Source organism: Papio anubis, chromosome 10, assembly GCF_008728515.1.
Source record: "Papio anubis isolate 15944 chromosome 10, Panubis1.0, whole genome shotgun sequence".
Taxonomy (NCBI): domain Eukaryota; kingdom Metazoa; phylum Chordata; class Mammalia; order Primates; family Cercopithecidae; genus Papio; species Papio anubis.
The window spans coordinates 103,292,979-103,309,019 of record NC_044985.1 but is presented as its reverse complement, the minus strand read 5'-3'; the positions used below and the strand labels follow the sequence as shown (position 1 = coordinate 103,309,019).

The 16,041-nt window shown below is 59.0% G+C and overlaps 1 protein-coding gene across 10 annotated transcripts in view; it reads right to left on the bottom strand.

Annotated features, from left to right (window-relative positions):
- Nucleotides 1-1,372: 1,372 nt before the first annotated feature.
- SPEG (striated muscle enriched protein kinase) overlaps nucleotides 1,373-16,041 on the bottom strand; it is a 58,532-nt gene continuing 43,863 nt past the window's right edge. For 9 of the 10 annotated variants that reach the window (XM_031651133.1, XM_031651132.1, XM_031651134.1 and 6 more), the window contains 19 exons: nucleotides 15,728-15,785; nucleotides 15,069-15,146; nucleotides 14,790-14,968; nucleotides 14,233-14,259; nucleotides 13,475-13,627; nucleotides 13,246-13,288; nucleotides 12,147-12,215; nucleotides 9,927-11,901; nucleotides 9,520-9,651; nucleotides 6,691-6,807; nucleotides 6,340-6,507; nucleotides 6,105-6,227; nucleotides 5,794-5,961; nucleotides 5,077-5,680; nucleotides 4,367-4,606; nucleotides 4,059-4,282; nucleotides 3,130-3,205; nucleotides 2,745-2,894; nucleotides 1,373-2,411 (listed from right to left, as the gene is read on the bottom strand). In XM_031651133.1, coding sequence (XP_031506993.1) covers nucleotides 2,219-2,411; nucleotides 2,745-2,894; nucleotides 3,130-3,205; nucleotides 4,059-4,282; nucleotides 4,367-4,606; nucleotides 5,077-5,680; nucleotides 5,794-5,961; nucleotides 6,105-6,227; nucleotides 6,340-6,507; nucleotides 6,691-6,807; nucleotides 9,520-9,651; nucleotides 9,927-11,901; nucleotides 12,147-12,215; nucleotides 13,246-13,288; nucleotides 13,475-13,627; nucleotides 14,233-14,259; nucleotides 14,790-14,968; nucleotides 15,069-15,146; nucleotides 15,728-15,785 — 4,777 coding nt within the window. In that variant the 3' untranslated portion in view covers nucleotides 1,373-2,218. 10 annotated transcript variants of the gene reach the window in all.

Sequence of the window (16,041 nt, the reverse complement as noted above, 5' to 3'; positions counted from 1 at the left end):
TGTGTAGGGGATTGGAGATTCTCACAGGCAAACTGTATATCTTCATCGCTAAAATGACAGGTAGGCAAGGCGTTGTTCTGGTCCCTTCCAGCTGGCTTTAACATCCTGTTATTTTATGATGATGAGGATTGCCTCTTCCCTGGGGTCCTGAGAAGCTAGAGAGGCTGGGCTGGGCAAAAGGGTTGTCTGAGCTGGAATCAAGGGGCCCTCAACCTCCGTCAGCAACACAGTGGTGTCAACTCTCTCTACCCTGGTCAGAGGCTTTGTTCCTTTTACTTTGCCAAGAACAGAATTTTGAAGGTGGGGATGAGGGGAGCATTTCCTCTGGAGGCAAGGAGATCTGGGTCCCCACCAACCCCCCAACCCCTCATCCCCAACCTCAGGGCAGGGCAGCTCAGTCCTAGGTCCCAGTGACCATTCTATGGCATTGCAAGGTTGTGGCTAGAATCGAGGTGCTTTAGCACCCAGCAGACCTCCTAACTTGCCATGCGGACAAGAAGGTCCAGGCTAGTGTGTCCCTTAGTCCTAGGAAAATGCTGGACACAGCAGACTAGAGCACTCCCATCTGGTGCTCTCCATGTGCTCTGATTTGTGCTGTGACATGGAGGGTGAGGGGCGTGGGCCTGTCCTAGTGTTTCTTTTTGAGATGGAGTCTTGCTCTATCACCCAGGCTGGAGTGCAGTCGTGCAGTCTTGGCTCATTGCAACCTCCACCTCCCAGGTTCAAGCAATTCTCCTGCCTCAGCCTCCTGAGTAGTTGGGACTACAGGCATGCGCCACCACACCTGACTAATTTTTGTATTTTTAGTAGAGATGGGATTTCACCATGTTGGCCAGGCTGGTCTTGAACTCCTGACCTCAGGTGATCCAGCCACCTTAACCTCCTTGTCCTGGTTTCTTCTGCAGCTCCTCACACTACCTACTCTTGCCAACCATCAGGATGAAACCCACTCTGCTCCAGGGGTCAGGACCAGAACTGCTGCCTGTCTTCTGGGCAGAGTGAATGAGGCTGAGCCAGGATTGGGGTGAGGGCTGGCCTATTTCAGAGCCCAGCATCCCCCACGTTGTGATGAGGGAACATGTGACAAGAGGTGGCGGCTACCAGAGCCTGGTTGCAGGGGTTCAGCGGATTTGCCACATTCCAGAAACTGCAAGGGGAGAAGCAGACCACAGTCTCCCCTCCCTCCAGGAATAAGGAGAGGTGAGGGGCCAGGAGGGTCCGAGGAGGGGGTTGGAAGGACCCAAAGTGCTAGCTGGTATATCCTGGAATGTGTGTTGGGGAATGCCCAGAGAGGGCTAAATGCCCCTGTCCCGGACTCAACCCTTCCCAGCAATCTTCCCCTCCAGCCATCCCTCCCAACAGACACACAGGCTATGCTGCTTGCCATTTTTATTTCCTTGTGACAGACAGACAGACAGCTGGATGGCTGGGAGGGATGGTCAGGACAACATGGGCAGTAGGGATCGGATGGAAGGGGAAACTTCACAAAAGTCAATAAATAAATAAATATGAATGGGAAGAACGCCAAAGGCCATGGAGGGGTGCTGGGGACATCCTTGGGCCAACAGAGAGCGCCTGGGGCTGTATCCACTGGACAGGAGGATACAGCAAGCTGAGTGACTGCTGGCCTCCGGCTCTCCATGTTTCTCCTCTAAGGGATGCTGACAGCTGGCCCACCCCACCTCCACCTGAGTCCTCTCTTCTCCCTCCACCGCCTCGCTGCCTTCTCTCACGTCCCAGCCCTGGGCCCTTGCCACTGTACCTGTGTCCTGCCCCTGCTTTGCCATACTGACTCCCAGCCTACTGCCCTGACACCCTGGGTTCCTTCCTCTTCCTCCTCTCCAGCCATGCCCATCTTCCTTGGTTCTCCCTGAGATGCACTGATCCCCAACCCAGAACCTTCCTAGAGCCTCCTCCTTCCTGTCCCTCGACTTCTTTTCCTCTCCACTTCCCCATTCCCCTCTTGTCCCTCTGCCTGTTCCCACCCTGCCCAGCCTGGCCAACGGGTCTCCCACTCTGGCTTTGGCCTGGGGTGGCATCAGGTCGAGGCCCTGGGGTCTCTGTCCTTGCAGGTCTATGAGGTAAGAGCCCGGCCAGATGCTGCTGCTGGTGGTAACCGAAGCCCCAGGCCCGCCTGGCTCAGCGCGGGCCCTGGAATGTCCCGTGGCATTGGTGGGAACCCCAGTTGAAGCCCGAGGCCTGGCTGTGGTCCGTGCCTCTAGGGGCCGCCAGGGTAGGAGCGCAGCAGCACCTTGTGGCGGGTGGCGGCCTCAGCCCGGCGCCGCCTCTGCTCACCCAGGAACTCCTTGAGCCGGTTGGTGGTGAAGGTGAGCGTCTGGCGGCGCAGTTTCATCAGGTAGGCGTCCTGCAACCATGGGTGGGCCAAGCAGTCCTGCAGGGAGGGCCGGCTCCTGCCAGGCAGAGCCAGGGATAATGAGCCTGGAAGGATGGCTCTGGGAGTTGCCAGGGCTCTGTCCTCCTGCAGACCCATGTCCCAATCCTGGATCCACCCCTACATGTGTGATCTTGGGCAGCTCAAGAGCTCAGTTCCCCAATCTCTGGAATGGGGGCAGTGATTCTGCCTTGCATGGGGTTGTCTCAGGCTTTAAATGGTAGGTAGTATGACCATTTAGTAGAAGCAGCAGACTTCTTCCTAAGAGCAGGGGAGGAGCTGGGGAATCTCTGGCACAGGCCGGGCCGGGGGCAGGTGACACTGGGAGATGGCAGGTGTGGGGCTCACTCACCAAGGATGTACTGAGAGGACCTTTCGCAAGAAGAGGGTGGCGCTCTGGGATGTGTTGGGGTATAGCTGGAAGGCATCAAAGCGGCCCCCCACAATCCGAGCCTCCGTTTCCTGGGGGTCTGGCTCATAGAACGGGGAGCGTCCACTGAGCCTGTTGGGGAAGATTGACTGACATAGGCAGACTAGAGGCCAACACCCAGGCCCGGAAGGACATTAGCGTCGGGTGCACAGTGCTCAGGGCCATGCTGCTCTGTACCTGAGTGTGAGTGTGCGGTGTGATGTGTGTACAGGGGAGGTGGGGCATGGGGGAGAGGGTGTTGGCAGAAGGTGAGTCCAGGAGCTCACTGTGTGGGCAGAGAGGGCTGTGGCGGGTAGGGGACACTCACATAATGTAAGTGAGCACACCCGCTCCCCAGATGTCCGTGGCAGAGCCGATGGGTTCTCCCTTCACCATCTCCGGAGCTGACAGGAGACAGAGGCCAAGCTGACCCAGCTCCCTGGTGGCAGGGAAGTGGGGGCGGGGGAGGTCCCTGGGTGCTTGAGCAGCAGGACAATGCCCAGGTCACCAGACCATAGGAATGACCAAAGTGGCAGGCCCTGAAGCCCAGTAGGCAGGACAGAGGTGGTGGCATACCCCAAGAGACATATGGGACAGCTGAGGAATTAGCCTGGGCACAAAATGGAGGGGGTCCCCAGAACTCCAGAGGGGCTGAGAAGCAGGGTGACAAGCTCCCTTGGATTAGCTCCAAGGTATGGCTCCCATTCACAAAGAGTGTGGCTGACACCAAGATTAAAAGCCTTCAAAATCAGCCTGGCTGGTTCTAATCCTAGACCTGCCCCTTCTAGCTATGGAACACTCGGCGATTTACTAAACCTGCCTGGCTCTCCATAGCCTCGTCTGTAAAGTGTGGCCTGTAGAACCACACTAAGGAAGAGCGATCATGAACGTCAAGCACTTAGCAGGTTACTCAATGGTAGCTGGTTCCCCTTATTTAAATAAAATAATAATTGATTCTCCTGTCTTTTTGGCTTTAGCAAATCCCGTCTCTAGCATTTATAATTGTCTGATTGCACAAATCCTTAACCTCAGATGTACACCTCAGTTTCCTCATCTGTAAAAGGGGGCTAATATTGTGCCACACTCCAGGGTTATTGTAAAGATCAATTGGAAGAAAAATCCACATACTTCATTCATTGCTTGCATACAGTAATCACTCAATAAGTGGCACATATGTAAGTGAAGTGGGGTGAGCCCTGGCTGCTGCCTCTCTGGCAGTGCCCTGTCCCCACCCTGGCTGGCAGCTGGTCCCCTCACCCATGAACTCCAGCGTGCCCGTGCGGTGGCCAAGGGGCCGAAGGGCCTGGGGGTTGTAGGGCTGGGCACTGCCGAAGTCCACAATCTTGAGGGCGTTGTCAGGGGCCAACAGCAGGTTGTCTGGCTTGATGTCTAGGTGGAGCACATGGCGGCCGTGGAGGTAGTCCAGGCCTTGTAGCAGCTGCGCCACGTAAGTGGCCACGTCGTCCTCAGAATACCGGAACCTGGGAGAGCAGGGGTGGAGCGGATGACACCCGGCCCAGCCTCCCCTACCTCTTCCTCCCTACTCCCCCAGAATGCCCAGCTACCTGTCACTGAGCCCACAGAGGAGCTCCCGGTTGCCGCAGCTCTCAGCAATGAGCACGAGGTACCGAGGGGTGATGTAGGCCTCGTGCAGGGACATGATCCGCTCGTGGTGCAGGGTCCGCAGCACCTCGTACTCCTGCAGGACCCGCCGCTTGCCCTCAGCAGCATAGGGCACGATCTTGGCCACGAACGTTCGCCCCGTGGCGTTCTCCCGGCACGCTCGCACAACACCAAAGCGGCCCCTGTGTGTCGGGGGGGGGGAGGGTCACCACAGGCTCAGAGGAGAGGAGGGGAACACTTCACAGTGAAGGCTAACGGAGGAGAGCAGGGACCCCTAGGGGCAAGAATGCAGCAGTTCCGGTGTGGGCTCCAGAGTTCAATCCTAGAAACCAGGCTTCGAGTCCCAGCTTTGCCACTCACTGGCTCTGTACCTTAGGTAAATCCCAGAACTTCTCTAACCTCAGTTTTGCCAACTGTGAAATGGGTGATGCTAACAGCACAGTGTCTCTCAGAGTTGCGAAGATTCGATGAGATCACATGGCTAAAGCCCGCAGTGTAGTCTGGCACATTTAAACTCAATGATGCTAATAACCCAGGTCTCAGCACCTCCCCTCACCCCAGCCAGTACAATCTGGTCTTCTCTCCGAAGCCATGCGCTCCAGACATTTGACCCACTCCCCTATGTCCTCTTCCCTTCCCCAGCCCTGCTTGCCTGGCTTTCTCCTCCAGGAAAGTGTAGGGTTTCTGAGGGGGGCCCTGTCGAAGAGTGGTACCCTCAGGCCTGGGAGAGCTTCGGGGACTGCTCCCAGGGGAGCTGACCACCTCCTTGGCCGGGCTGAGACTCCGCACAGTCACCTTGGTAGGCTCAGGAGGGGGCTCAGGGGCTGGGGGCTCAGGGGCTGGTGGTGCAGACACGAAGGAAGTCACCACATACACAGGAGTAGAGGAAGACGCTGGTTTAACCCCTTGAGGAGTGGAGGCTGGGGTCGGGGTCCCAGTGTCAAGGACGAAAGACTTGGGCTCACTTGGGGTGACCTGGGTACTGGGTGGGGTGGGCTCTGCTTGCCGGGCAGCCTGCAGGCCCCTGTGTCTTCGTGGAGGGGTCTGGGGTGGCGGACCCACAGCCTTGAGCGAGGACAAGGCCTGGCTGGGGGCTGTGGGGGGAGATGAGGGGCTGACAGTGACTGACGGGGGGGTGGGGGCAGCAGGAGCTGGGGGTGGGGCCAGTGAGGTAGGAGAGTCAGGAGGCGGGGCCCTGGCTGGCCCTGAGGTGACAGGGGCCTCTTGGTGGGCAGCAGATGGCACAGCTGAAGAATCTAAGAGACAAAGAAAATCATCACCACGGTGCCTTGGGGCAAGGCCATGGTGCTCCCCAAGAACCCTATGCTCAGGGCCCCCTTCCTCCCCCACCCCACACCATTGCACTGACCTTGAGTGCCCCTGACAAAGACCTTCTCAGAAGGGTTGCTGAAGGGCCCCTGCCCAGCACGGTTGGCACAGGCCACACGGAACCTCACAGTCATGCCAACTGGCAGGTGGCTCACATTGTAGTAACAGTCGGGGATGCCTGAGCTCACAGGGTGCCACACAGACTCCCCTATAGGCAGTATGGGGGAGGGGCTGAGGTCACAGAAGGGGTGACGCCAGCTCCCACAGTGCTATCTGTGGAGCCCGGGAGGGCACTGGCCTTCCCAGACTCCCCCTGCCGCTCCCCCCACCCTCCGGCTGCCCCATCCTCACCATCCACTCGCCGCTCCAGGGTATACGTGCAAGGTGCCCGGCTGTCTCCCGGCTTCCACAGCACCAGCGCCGTGTCCTGGTAGGTCTGGGGCACCTCTGGAGGAGCTAGCTTTCCTGGGACTCCTGGCAAGAGAAAGAAGAGTCCCAGTGAGCCCCTACACCCTAGCTAAGAGCCCCTCAAGCGCTGCCCCGCCATCCCCCTCACTACCCCCCTGGGGCCCTGCCCCAGGCTCACGGGCCACAGCCACGGTACAGGAGCTGGTGATGCTGCCCAGGACGTTGGTGGCGGAGCACTCATAGAGCCCGGCGTGCCGCTTGCCCACCCGAGGGATGCTGAGCAGCTGCCGCCCATCTTTGCAGGACACGATGATCACTGAGGGCTCTGACCTCAATGACTTCTTGTCTGGGGACAGGGAGAAGCAGGAGGAGCTGCTGGGTGAGCTAGCACATGTCCAGGCCCCTCACTCACTCCCTACTCCAACATCCCCACAACCATGCTCAGCCCCCACCCTGGCCTAGCCCCTCCCATCCCCTGGGCTCAGGGCCACTTGCTGGCCTCCCTCTCTGTGGGAGGCAGTTTCCTTACCTTTCATCCAGGAGATGTGCGGTGCAGGGCAGGCTGCTGGCAGGCAGAGCAGGGTGGCTGCCTCCCCCTCCAGCAGCACCTGGTCCTTGAGTTTGATGTGGAAGACTGGGGGGAAGTCTGGAGGAAAAGCAGAGACAGCCATCTGTCTGTGGGGGCCCTGACCCACTTACCGCTGAGGGAGGGGTGGAGAAGGCCTGCAAACAGCCATCAGGAAGCAGCGTGAAACCTTGTCTCTTCCCAGGCAGATGTGGAAAGTGGAACCCCAGGCCATGCCTTCAAGAATTTTCTTTGGGGCGAGCATCACTTTCCTCAGGCCCTCACTGTGCTGGACTGCCTTTTCCTTGCACTGACTATTGATGATGCTACTTATGTCATGGGTTTGTAAATCACTGACAGCAGGGTCTGGCACTAATTAAGCGGTCTATAAGCATTTGTTAAATAAAATAAAAGCAAACAAATATTGAAAAATTATAATGGTTAAGATCCTGCAAGACCCACCCTCTCTGGGGCACAACAGGGCAAGTGAGAAAAGAATTGAGGTGAGTTAGTGACCTGAGCTGCGATGGGACCGAATGAGGAATGTTCTTTCAGAACATGCAGTCTCAAAAGAGTTGCAGTCTAGGAAAATGTGGGCAGATCCTGGAAGTGTGTCGGCCTCCAGGCCCCTCTTCCCACCTGCCATCCGGGGACAGGGTCGTAGGTCTCCTATATACTCCTTCAGGTCAATTAAGTGGTGAGAGCTTTTGAAGGGGCAAGAGACAGTATCTGCCTGACCTTGGGCAAGTCATTTACTCTCTCAGAAGCTCCATTTCTAATCTGTAAATCAAGGAAAATAATACCGCGCCCACAGGATTCTTGCTGTGACAATTACAAGGCATGTCAAGTGTCTGCCATACAGTAACTGATTATAAATACTAACTTTTCTTGTTGCTAGCATTATCTCAATAATATGGCCAGCAGAGAAGCCTGGAGCAGACGCCCAGAGAAAGGCTGTTTCAGCAAAGCAGAGAAATTGCCCTCACAGCCAGCTGGTGGCTGTGCACATGGTAGGGCTAGGGATGAGACCAGTTTTCCTTCCTCCAATGTAGCCAGCCTGTGACTCCTTAGTGCCCTGAGGATTTGAGTGCATGATCCCTGGGAATATCCCTTTAGAAGAATCCCAGTTCGGCCATGGGGGTGGTGGGTGAAGGGTGGGGATAGGGGAGGACTTGGGGGTGGATTTTATTCACCTGGGCAGAGAAAGCTGAGGAGCCTTGGGAGCCCCAGCTGTTGCCTGTCTGAAGAATTGTGGGGGACTGGGAGTGGGGATGAGCCAGGCAGGAGAGGAGTACTCAGCAGGAGTGGTGATCAGGATGGCAGTGTGCCCCCTTCCCGCTGTACCCCACTGCTCCCCAAGGAGGGGTCCCACACTGAGGCTCCAACAAGGCAATGTGAACACAGTTTCTCAATGGCTGCCTCCAGGCCAAGTGAGGGTACTGGGTAGCAGGGAGAGAGAGAGAGAGGCCACCTCTCTCAGAGGTGAAAGTGACCCAGGCCCAGCCCTGCCAGCCCCGCCAGCCCCACCCCCATTCCCAGGGGCCAGCCCTGGTTGTTAAAGTGGACTGGGACAGCCTTGTTTCTGCAGAGAACAGGGAGGGGATAAGGTAAGGGGACACTGCCTAGGCAGGAAATCAGCTGCATAAGCAAAACTGGGCCAGGAGGAGGCCCCAGGTGGGAAGGGATCAGCTGTCCCCAGGCCTCTCTGCTGGCTGATCGCTTTCTTTCCCCCTCATTTTCCACCCTCCCTTCCCCACCAGCGGCCCTTCCCTCCCTCTTTTTCTCTCACTGCAGCCCCCTTTGCCCTGGCCAAGGCTGGACACAATCCCTACAAGCCCAGCTGAGGCAAGACTCGACAGCAACTCCATTCTGAGTTTTACCAGGAAATGGGGGAAGAACAGGACTAGTGGCTTGTCAAGATCCTGCACATAGCCTGGCTTCACGGACTCTCTCCTTTCCTGCATGCTGCTCTGGAAAACCCAACCTCCTGAAGCCTTTGCTTGTCATCCTTGAGTAATGTGCCTTTTTCAGGCGGGATGGGGTGACCCCACGTGGGGAATGCCTCCCTATCTGGAGCTCCAGGACACTCAGGCAGAGAAACAGAAGAGGGCAAAGAGCTGGCAAAGAGCTCCGAAGGCTGCTTTTCTGTACAGAAGGGTCAGGGAGGGGCAGTCAGGTGTTCGGAGCTGCAGGGCAATGGAGACTTAGGGGGCACAATACAGGTCGTGGTCCTCTAGGCTGGAGAGAAAGTGAGTGTCTTTGGGTACACACCCAAGCACACACACATCTAAAGGGGAACTGTGGGGACAGGAGGGCCCTATATCTTGAGCTCCTTGAAAAGTGCAGCCAGTTACAGAAACCTTCTAGGGTCTCCCAGGAGACAGGAGGCCAGCCCCTGACAGACATAAGTATGGTGTCCTGAAGCCCCTTCCCAGACCTGGCTGCAGAAGGTCACACAGTTCAACTTCAGCTGCTCCACTTACTAGCCCTGCGACTTGGACAGATCCTTAGCATCACTAAGCCGGTTTCCTCACCTGTACAATGGAGACAATGATACTAATATTTCCCAAGCAATGCTGCAGGATTGAATAAGGCAGCGCTTGTAAAGTGTTTAATAGAACACTTAGCTTCTCTAATGAATGACAGCTACTGCTATTGTTACAGTTGTCTGAGCAGACCCCTTCCACTAGGCTCGTCAGGGTGGCCCACCTCTCACCAGCCATGACAGCTCCCTGATATGGGTAGGGGATAGCAGGAGGGGAGGAGGGTCCTCACCCAGCAGGCCTCTATTACCTGACTCACTGCGCACGTACTGGTGACCCAGCTCCTCTTGGATGCTGGCAGAGAGGTTTGGTTGCGATAACCCCTTGTCCTTCCGCTGCCGAGAGAAGCCCCAGCGGAGCCGGCTTCGGCTTTCCCCTGGGGCTGTGAAGGCCCAGGCCCGTTAGCATTTGCTCAGTCGGTACCAGCAAGTTCACACCTCTCTGCAACCCTCAGCCCAGAGAACCAGAAGGAACACCTAGCCCCACCCTGCCCTGCTGCCACTCCTGCTTTCCTCCCCTCCAGTCCTGCCGATTCCACCCTCGGGGCCTCAGCCTGCCCCTCTTGGGTGTCCCCAGCCCCTCTGCTCCTCCCACGGCCTCTCTCCAGCGCACCCCAGCCTCCTCTGCACCTGCTGCCCTACCCCTGCCCCTCCTCACCTGAGGAGCCCGACGTGGCGCTGGCCTCGGAGCCCAGGGACTCGGCGGAAGGCGTGGTGGCGCCGGCCTGGGTGGCCAACTGATTGTGCGGAAGGCCGAGGCGCCGCAGACTCTCGCCCTCGGACGTGGCCCTGCGAAGCCGTCCGAATAGCGGTGTGCTGCGGCCCGACGCGCCCCCCGAGTCCTCGCTGCTGCCGCTGCGCTGCAACCGGCTCGACAGCCGCTCCAGGGTGGAGCTCAGCCGCCTGCGCATCGCCAGCACCGGGGAGCCCCGCGCCGAGCTCCCGCCCTCCGAGCTCTCTCCGTCCCCGCCGCGGGCCTCCCAGGCCGGGTGGCGCTGCGCGGGAGGGGTCCGCCGCAGCCGCTGGGACAGTGAGAGCGAGAGGCGGCGGACAAGGCCCGGCTCCCCGACTGCCCTGAGGTCCTGCACCGAGCGCGAGCGCTCAGGCCGTCGCACCAACTCCAGCGGGGTCCCCGCCGGGCTGGGACGGTATATGCCATCCTCCTCCTCGGCCCCGCGGAAGGGGCCGCGCTCCTCGGAGCGGGAGCGGCTCAGCAGCCGCAACCCCCGCGACAGGGGCGATTCGCGGCTGCGCTTGAACTTAGCCTCGAACACGGCCTCCGACTCCAGGTTTTCGATGCTGCTGCTGAGACTGCTGCCTGGCCTGGGGGGCACCGTGGGAACTCGAGCTTTCTCGGCTAGCACCGGGGGAGCCCCGGCTGAGGGCACACGCTTCTCGGGGGCTCCCGGAGGTGGGGAGGCCACCCTGGCAAAGACAGCTGCGTGGGGCTTGAGCTCTGAAGGCGACGCGGCAGGGCCCTGCGGGGGTCCCTGGGCGTGGCCTGACAGCTGGAGGGACTGAATGATCTGGGCATAGGGCGTGAGGGGCAGCGCTAGGGTTTGCAGGGCCTCAGGGCGTGGTGTAGGCTTGGAGGCTCGGACTGGTTCTGGCCTGGGCTCTGGGGCCTTGTCTTGGGCAGGCTGGGGTGCAGGGGGCTGCGGGGCATCACTAGGTGTGGTGGCAGAAGGTTCTGCAGACTTAAGGGCACTGGGTTTGGGGACGCTGGGCCGTGCAGGGCTGGATGGCTGGGCCTCACTGAGGGCAGACAGGGAAGGAGACTCCTGTAGCCTACGGGCTCCAAGCCTGGCCACGGGGATCTCGAGGGGCGCCCCCGCTCGGCGGTGCCGACCCCGGGGCTCCGCCTCACCCTGGGAGAAGCTGCTGCTCTTTTGTAGACCCCTGTTCTCGAGTGGGGGCTGGTGGTGGGGCGCTGCCTCGCTGGAGGCAGCTCGTGCCATCCGGGGATCCCGGGCACGGCCCCCCAGGCTCTCCAGCAGGGGACCCCTGAGGCCGCTGACCTTGCCATCCTCGGGGCCTCCCCGCAGAAGACGCTGGCGCAGGGCCTGCAGCCTCTGGGCATACTCGCCCTCACCCAGGCCTCCCCGGGCCAGGCGGGTGGCTCCCGGGCTGGGGCTCCGGCGCTGCGGCAGTTCCACAGACGCCGCCTTCTGCAGGCCCCGGCCCGGCTCCCGCGGCCCGGCCCGGGGCAGGGCGCTCTCAGCCGAGCTGCCCCTACGGAGTTCTCCCCGCTTGGGGCTAGCCCCAGCTGCGGGCTCCTGGCCTAGGGAGGGGAGGGCCTCCCGGCTGGGAGCCTCCTGGTCCTGAGAGGGAGCCCTTCCCTGCTCCTGCCAGTCCATGGGGGTGGCAGCCCCAGTCTCTGGGGTCCCCAGAGCCTCATCCTCAGTGGGAATATCGGTGAGGGACACGCGGGAGCCTGAGAACTCGGGCTGTAGTGGGCGGGGCACTGAGGGCAGCTCTTCCAGCTCTTCCTCTTCAGAATCCGAGGAGGATGAGAGCCCCCCACTGGGGGGTGGCCTTCTGGGCATGGTCACCCACACCCGCTCTGGGGGAGCCCGCAGCAGCTCCGGGATGGGGCGCAACACCAGGTGGCATTTGTAGCTGATCTGGGAGCGCTGGAGACAGGTTACTGGAGTCAGACCTGAGGGACCCCTGGGGCAGGACTGTCCCCCCCAGGCCCACCTCAGCCCTGGGGAAGAGGCCTGAGCATGCAGAGGGTCAGGGAACAGGCAGGAAACTGGGTATGGAGGCAGTGAAAGCGAGAAGACAGGAGCAGGAGATGAAGACCCATGGGAGGGGAAAGGCGGTGTTAGAGAGAAGGAGAAGGTGGAAAGCATAGAGGCTGGCCTGCCACACTCACCTGCCACCTCCTCCGGGAGAGGAATAGCTTCAGGTGATCCGTGCTCATCTCTGCGCCCTTTGCCTGAGTCTGCAAACCCAGGAAAGAGGGCTTGAGGGAAAGCTGTCAACCTAGACCCTCCAGGTTTGGCAACAGAGAGGCAAACTCCATGGGGCGGGTTGGCAGGAGAGAGTGGATTGAGCAGCACTGAGTCTGGGCTCCTGGGGTCCCATTTCCCTTGGGTCTGTCAGGACAATGCCTACAGCCAGGGTGTCCTTAGGGACAAATCCCCTAAAGCCCCCAAGGGGGAGGCAGGAAACTGGTAGCTCCCAGAGGTAGGCTTCTGAGCTTCCACCAGGGCTCATGGCCCTGTCCTGGTAAACCAGCTGCCCTGGGAGGCCTGTGCTCTTAGGCCCCTTACCTAGGCCCTGGCTCCCAGCTCCTCTCTGTCTCCATGTAGGGCCAACACCCCAGACATCTGGAGCCTTGGTGGTCCAGACCAAGATGGATGCTTCCCTCGGCTACCCACCCAGGCTCTCTCTTCCGGAGCTCATTTCCGGTCTGAGAAAGGAGGCTCTTAATTCAACTCCTGACACCAGAACGACCTCAGCCTTCAAATCCGCTCCCAAATCCCCAAGACCCCATCAATGCCTGGCACTGTGCCCTGAGGCACTGGGGTTTGAAGATGAATGAGTGAGAACCGAGAACCTGCCCACATGAAGCTCATAACCGAGGGGCTGAGCCTGCCTGGTCATCCCCAATGCTAGTGTGTGGGACCAGTGCAGGACAGAGATGGAAAGGCAGAAGTCAGGAAGACCAGGGTCTGGTCTCAAGCATGGGGGAGAACTCCACTGAGGATGCCCAGGATGGAGAGGTCCAGACGTATGCCCTGGAGTCCAGGATACCCCCAACTCCATCCCTGATTTGAGCCTGTTTCCTTGTCAACAAAATGGGACTAATAATGTCTTCCTTTGCAAAGCTATTGTGAGGTTAATAGGTCATATGCATATTCAATGCCTAACGTGGTTACTGCACATAGTAGGTACTCAATAAATAGAACTGTTAGTAACATTCTCCCTCCCTCCACCTTTTGTGCCACCACTTTGCAGACCAGACTCACTTTGAACCAAGGATGTTCTAGGGTCTCCTCTGCGGTAGGTCTCCTGTGAATGAATGAGGATTAAGAAGGGATTTATCATTCAGTCATCCAGTCAGTCAATAACTGTTTGAGCAAACAGGGCTCCTAAGGACTTGGGGGCTTGCATGTCGAGCGGCAGGAGTCTGGGAGGAGCAGGCAGGTGGTATGAGGGTGACCCTGCAGGTGGGGGCTCCCAGGGCCTTGTACTCACAGGCGGTCCTGCACCAGCACTTTGATGAGGAAGCCCCGGGCCTCCCTGCTCAGGCTCAGGAATGTGGTCTCCTCGAAGGCCACGTTGTAGTTTCGGATGTTCATCAATGTTGTCCGGTCATTTTCCCCAACAAACGGGGAGATTCCTGTCAGACTGCAGAGGTGAAGAGGGGTGTCGTGAGGGGCAGGTGGGGACAAAGGGGAATGCCAGTGGGGGCACAGGGCTGGGGACAGGTGGAGGCTCTGGGGTTGTTAGGATGACAGAGGCTGGGCAAATCTGGGTAAGAGGCGAGGCTGCAGACTCTTTTCTCCCCTGTCCCCTCCCCAGCCCCCTGATGGGCAGAAAGGTGGTGCTGCCTTGGGGCCTAGTGGCCTGTGCTTTAGAGGACCTGTTCCATCCATCCTCCAGTGTGGCCTCCCCATGAGTGAAGAGTCTGTGCCAAGGGGATGTGCCCATCCTGAGCTCCACTCCCTTCGAGTCCAAGTTTTAGACACTCAGAGCCAAAGAGTTCCCTGCCTCCATGGCCCTGAGCCTGCGCTGGGCTCTCTCCATCCAGGGTGCCCACCTCTTATGGAGGGGTGTGGGGACAGGCAGAGTGTGGGCATGCAGACCAGGGCGTCCAACTTCATGCACATGAGGCTTCTTGCAGTACAAGAAGGAGTGGGGGGTGTGGAAGAGAAGGGGGTGGGCTGTAGCCCTGCAAAGGTCAGGGGTGGACCTGCCAGGAGACTGCTGGGACACTGCAGAGGGGTCCTTACCAGAGGAAGGCAACAACGCCCACAGGCCTGTGAGGAAAGGAGAGTGATGGGTAAGAGGACTGCACCCCTCTGACTGGAAGGGAGCAGTTCTTCGCTACTGCTGACCTGAGTGAGCGGTTACCTCCCTGGGAACACTGCCATGGACAATGGGCACAGGAGTGGCTTCTTCAGGGAGGACCCTGAACCCACAGGTCCAGATATGCCTGGAGAAGTCCAGGGTCATGGCAGGGCTGGCCCAGGAAGCCCAGGGAAGTCTGGGGACCAATGGAACCATGCCTGCCTCACTGGAGGAGGCATGCTGGCTGGTGAGGGCAAGGCGCAGCTTCCAGGGGAGACGAGGAGTCAAGGACTAACAGGGCTAAGGCCTTGAGAGAATGGGGCAGCCCTGACTCATGACGGGCAAGGAGTAACATGGGCAGGAAACCCTGCAAGCAATGCCTCCAGCCCACTGTCAGAAGGAATCCAGGCTCGGTAAATCTCCCTGTCAGTCAGCGCATCCCCGGCACAGCCCCAAGGGCAGCTGCCCTGGCCCACCCAGCCCAGCATGCCAGCCTTACCAGATGTCAGTGACTCCAGACACGGGGCTCTGATTGACAATCTCGGGTGCTACAAACTCAGGTGTGCCATACTGGCAGTACTGGGGCTCTCCTGGAGTCAGCTCCTGGGCATTCCCAAAGTCACAGATCCGCACCTGCTCTTCACCCTCGGCACCATCCCACACCAGCAGGTTCTCAGGCTGGAAGACACAAGGTGAGGTGTGGGGGCCGAATGAACAAGGAAGGACAGTCCACTCCTGGCTCCCACAGGGCCTGTCTGCTCTCCAGTCCCCACCTCACCTTGACATCGAGGTGCAGCACGTGGCTCTGGTGCAGGTAGTGTATTCCCTCTAGAACCTGCCGCATATAGGCCCGGATCTGTGGAAACAGGGGGCCCAGAGTCTGTGGGGGTAGGGTGGTATGTGTCTGATTACCTCCAGGGCGGCAAGCGGTCAGGCTGTGCCTGTGGAGTAGCCTTCAGATGGCTCATGGAAGGGGCTGAAACACAGGTTTGGGGTTGCAAAGATCCAAGGCTACCATGTGCACCGGAGGGTACAACACAATTATAGGGAGGAGCCATCGCATGATAATAAGTAGAATTGTGCAGTGCACAATATGTACAGCCTGACATGGCAGGACTGCAGCGAGATCAATAAAATCTAGGTGGGGCTCCTTCCAGGAGAAATGTTTGGGGGATGCTTAGGTGATGGAGTGGGAAACAACAGTTAGGAACTGGGCTGGGTTTGCTGAGATTTAGAGAGAATAGTGCAAGTCCCAAATAGACAGGGGTCTGGTATCATTGGATGGGGACTCTGCTGCCTGCCTAACAGTGCTCTCTGCCTCCACCCCTGGCTTCCTGTGGACACAGATGGCATGCTCAGGACCCATTTGTTGATTCTCAAAGCTCAGGTGGGGGAAGGCCGGTGCCCAACCTGGCCCCTGCCACCCACTGCCCTCACCTCAGACTCACACACGGTCGGTTTCCTGGCCATTCGCTCCAGCAGCTCCTCTGTGCAGCTACGTCTCAGATCAAGGAGAACAGTGCCCAGTACCAACTTCCCAGCCCACCCCAGAGCTCAGGGCGGGTCCCAGCTCAGCATGAGGTTCTCCATTCCCTTACAGAAGACCTGATACTAGTCAGAGACTATCTCTCCCCTCCTCCACATGTACCCCCTCCCCACCTCCTGTCTTCTGAGGGCACAGGTGGGACATCCCTGCTTGAACTCCCACTTTCTATGGGATCTCAGACAAGTCACTTCACCTCTCTGAGCCT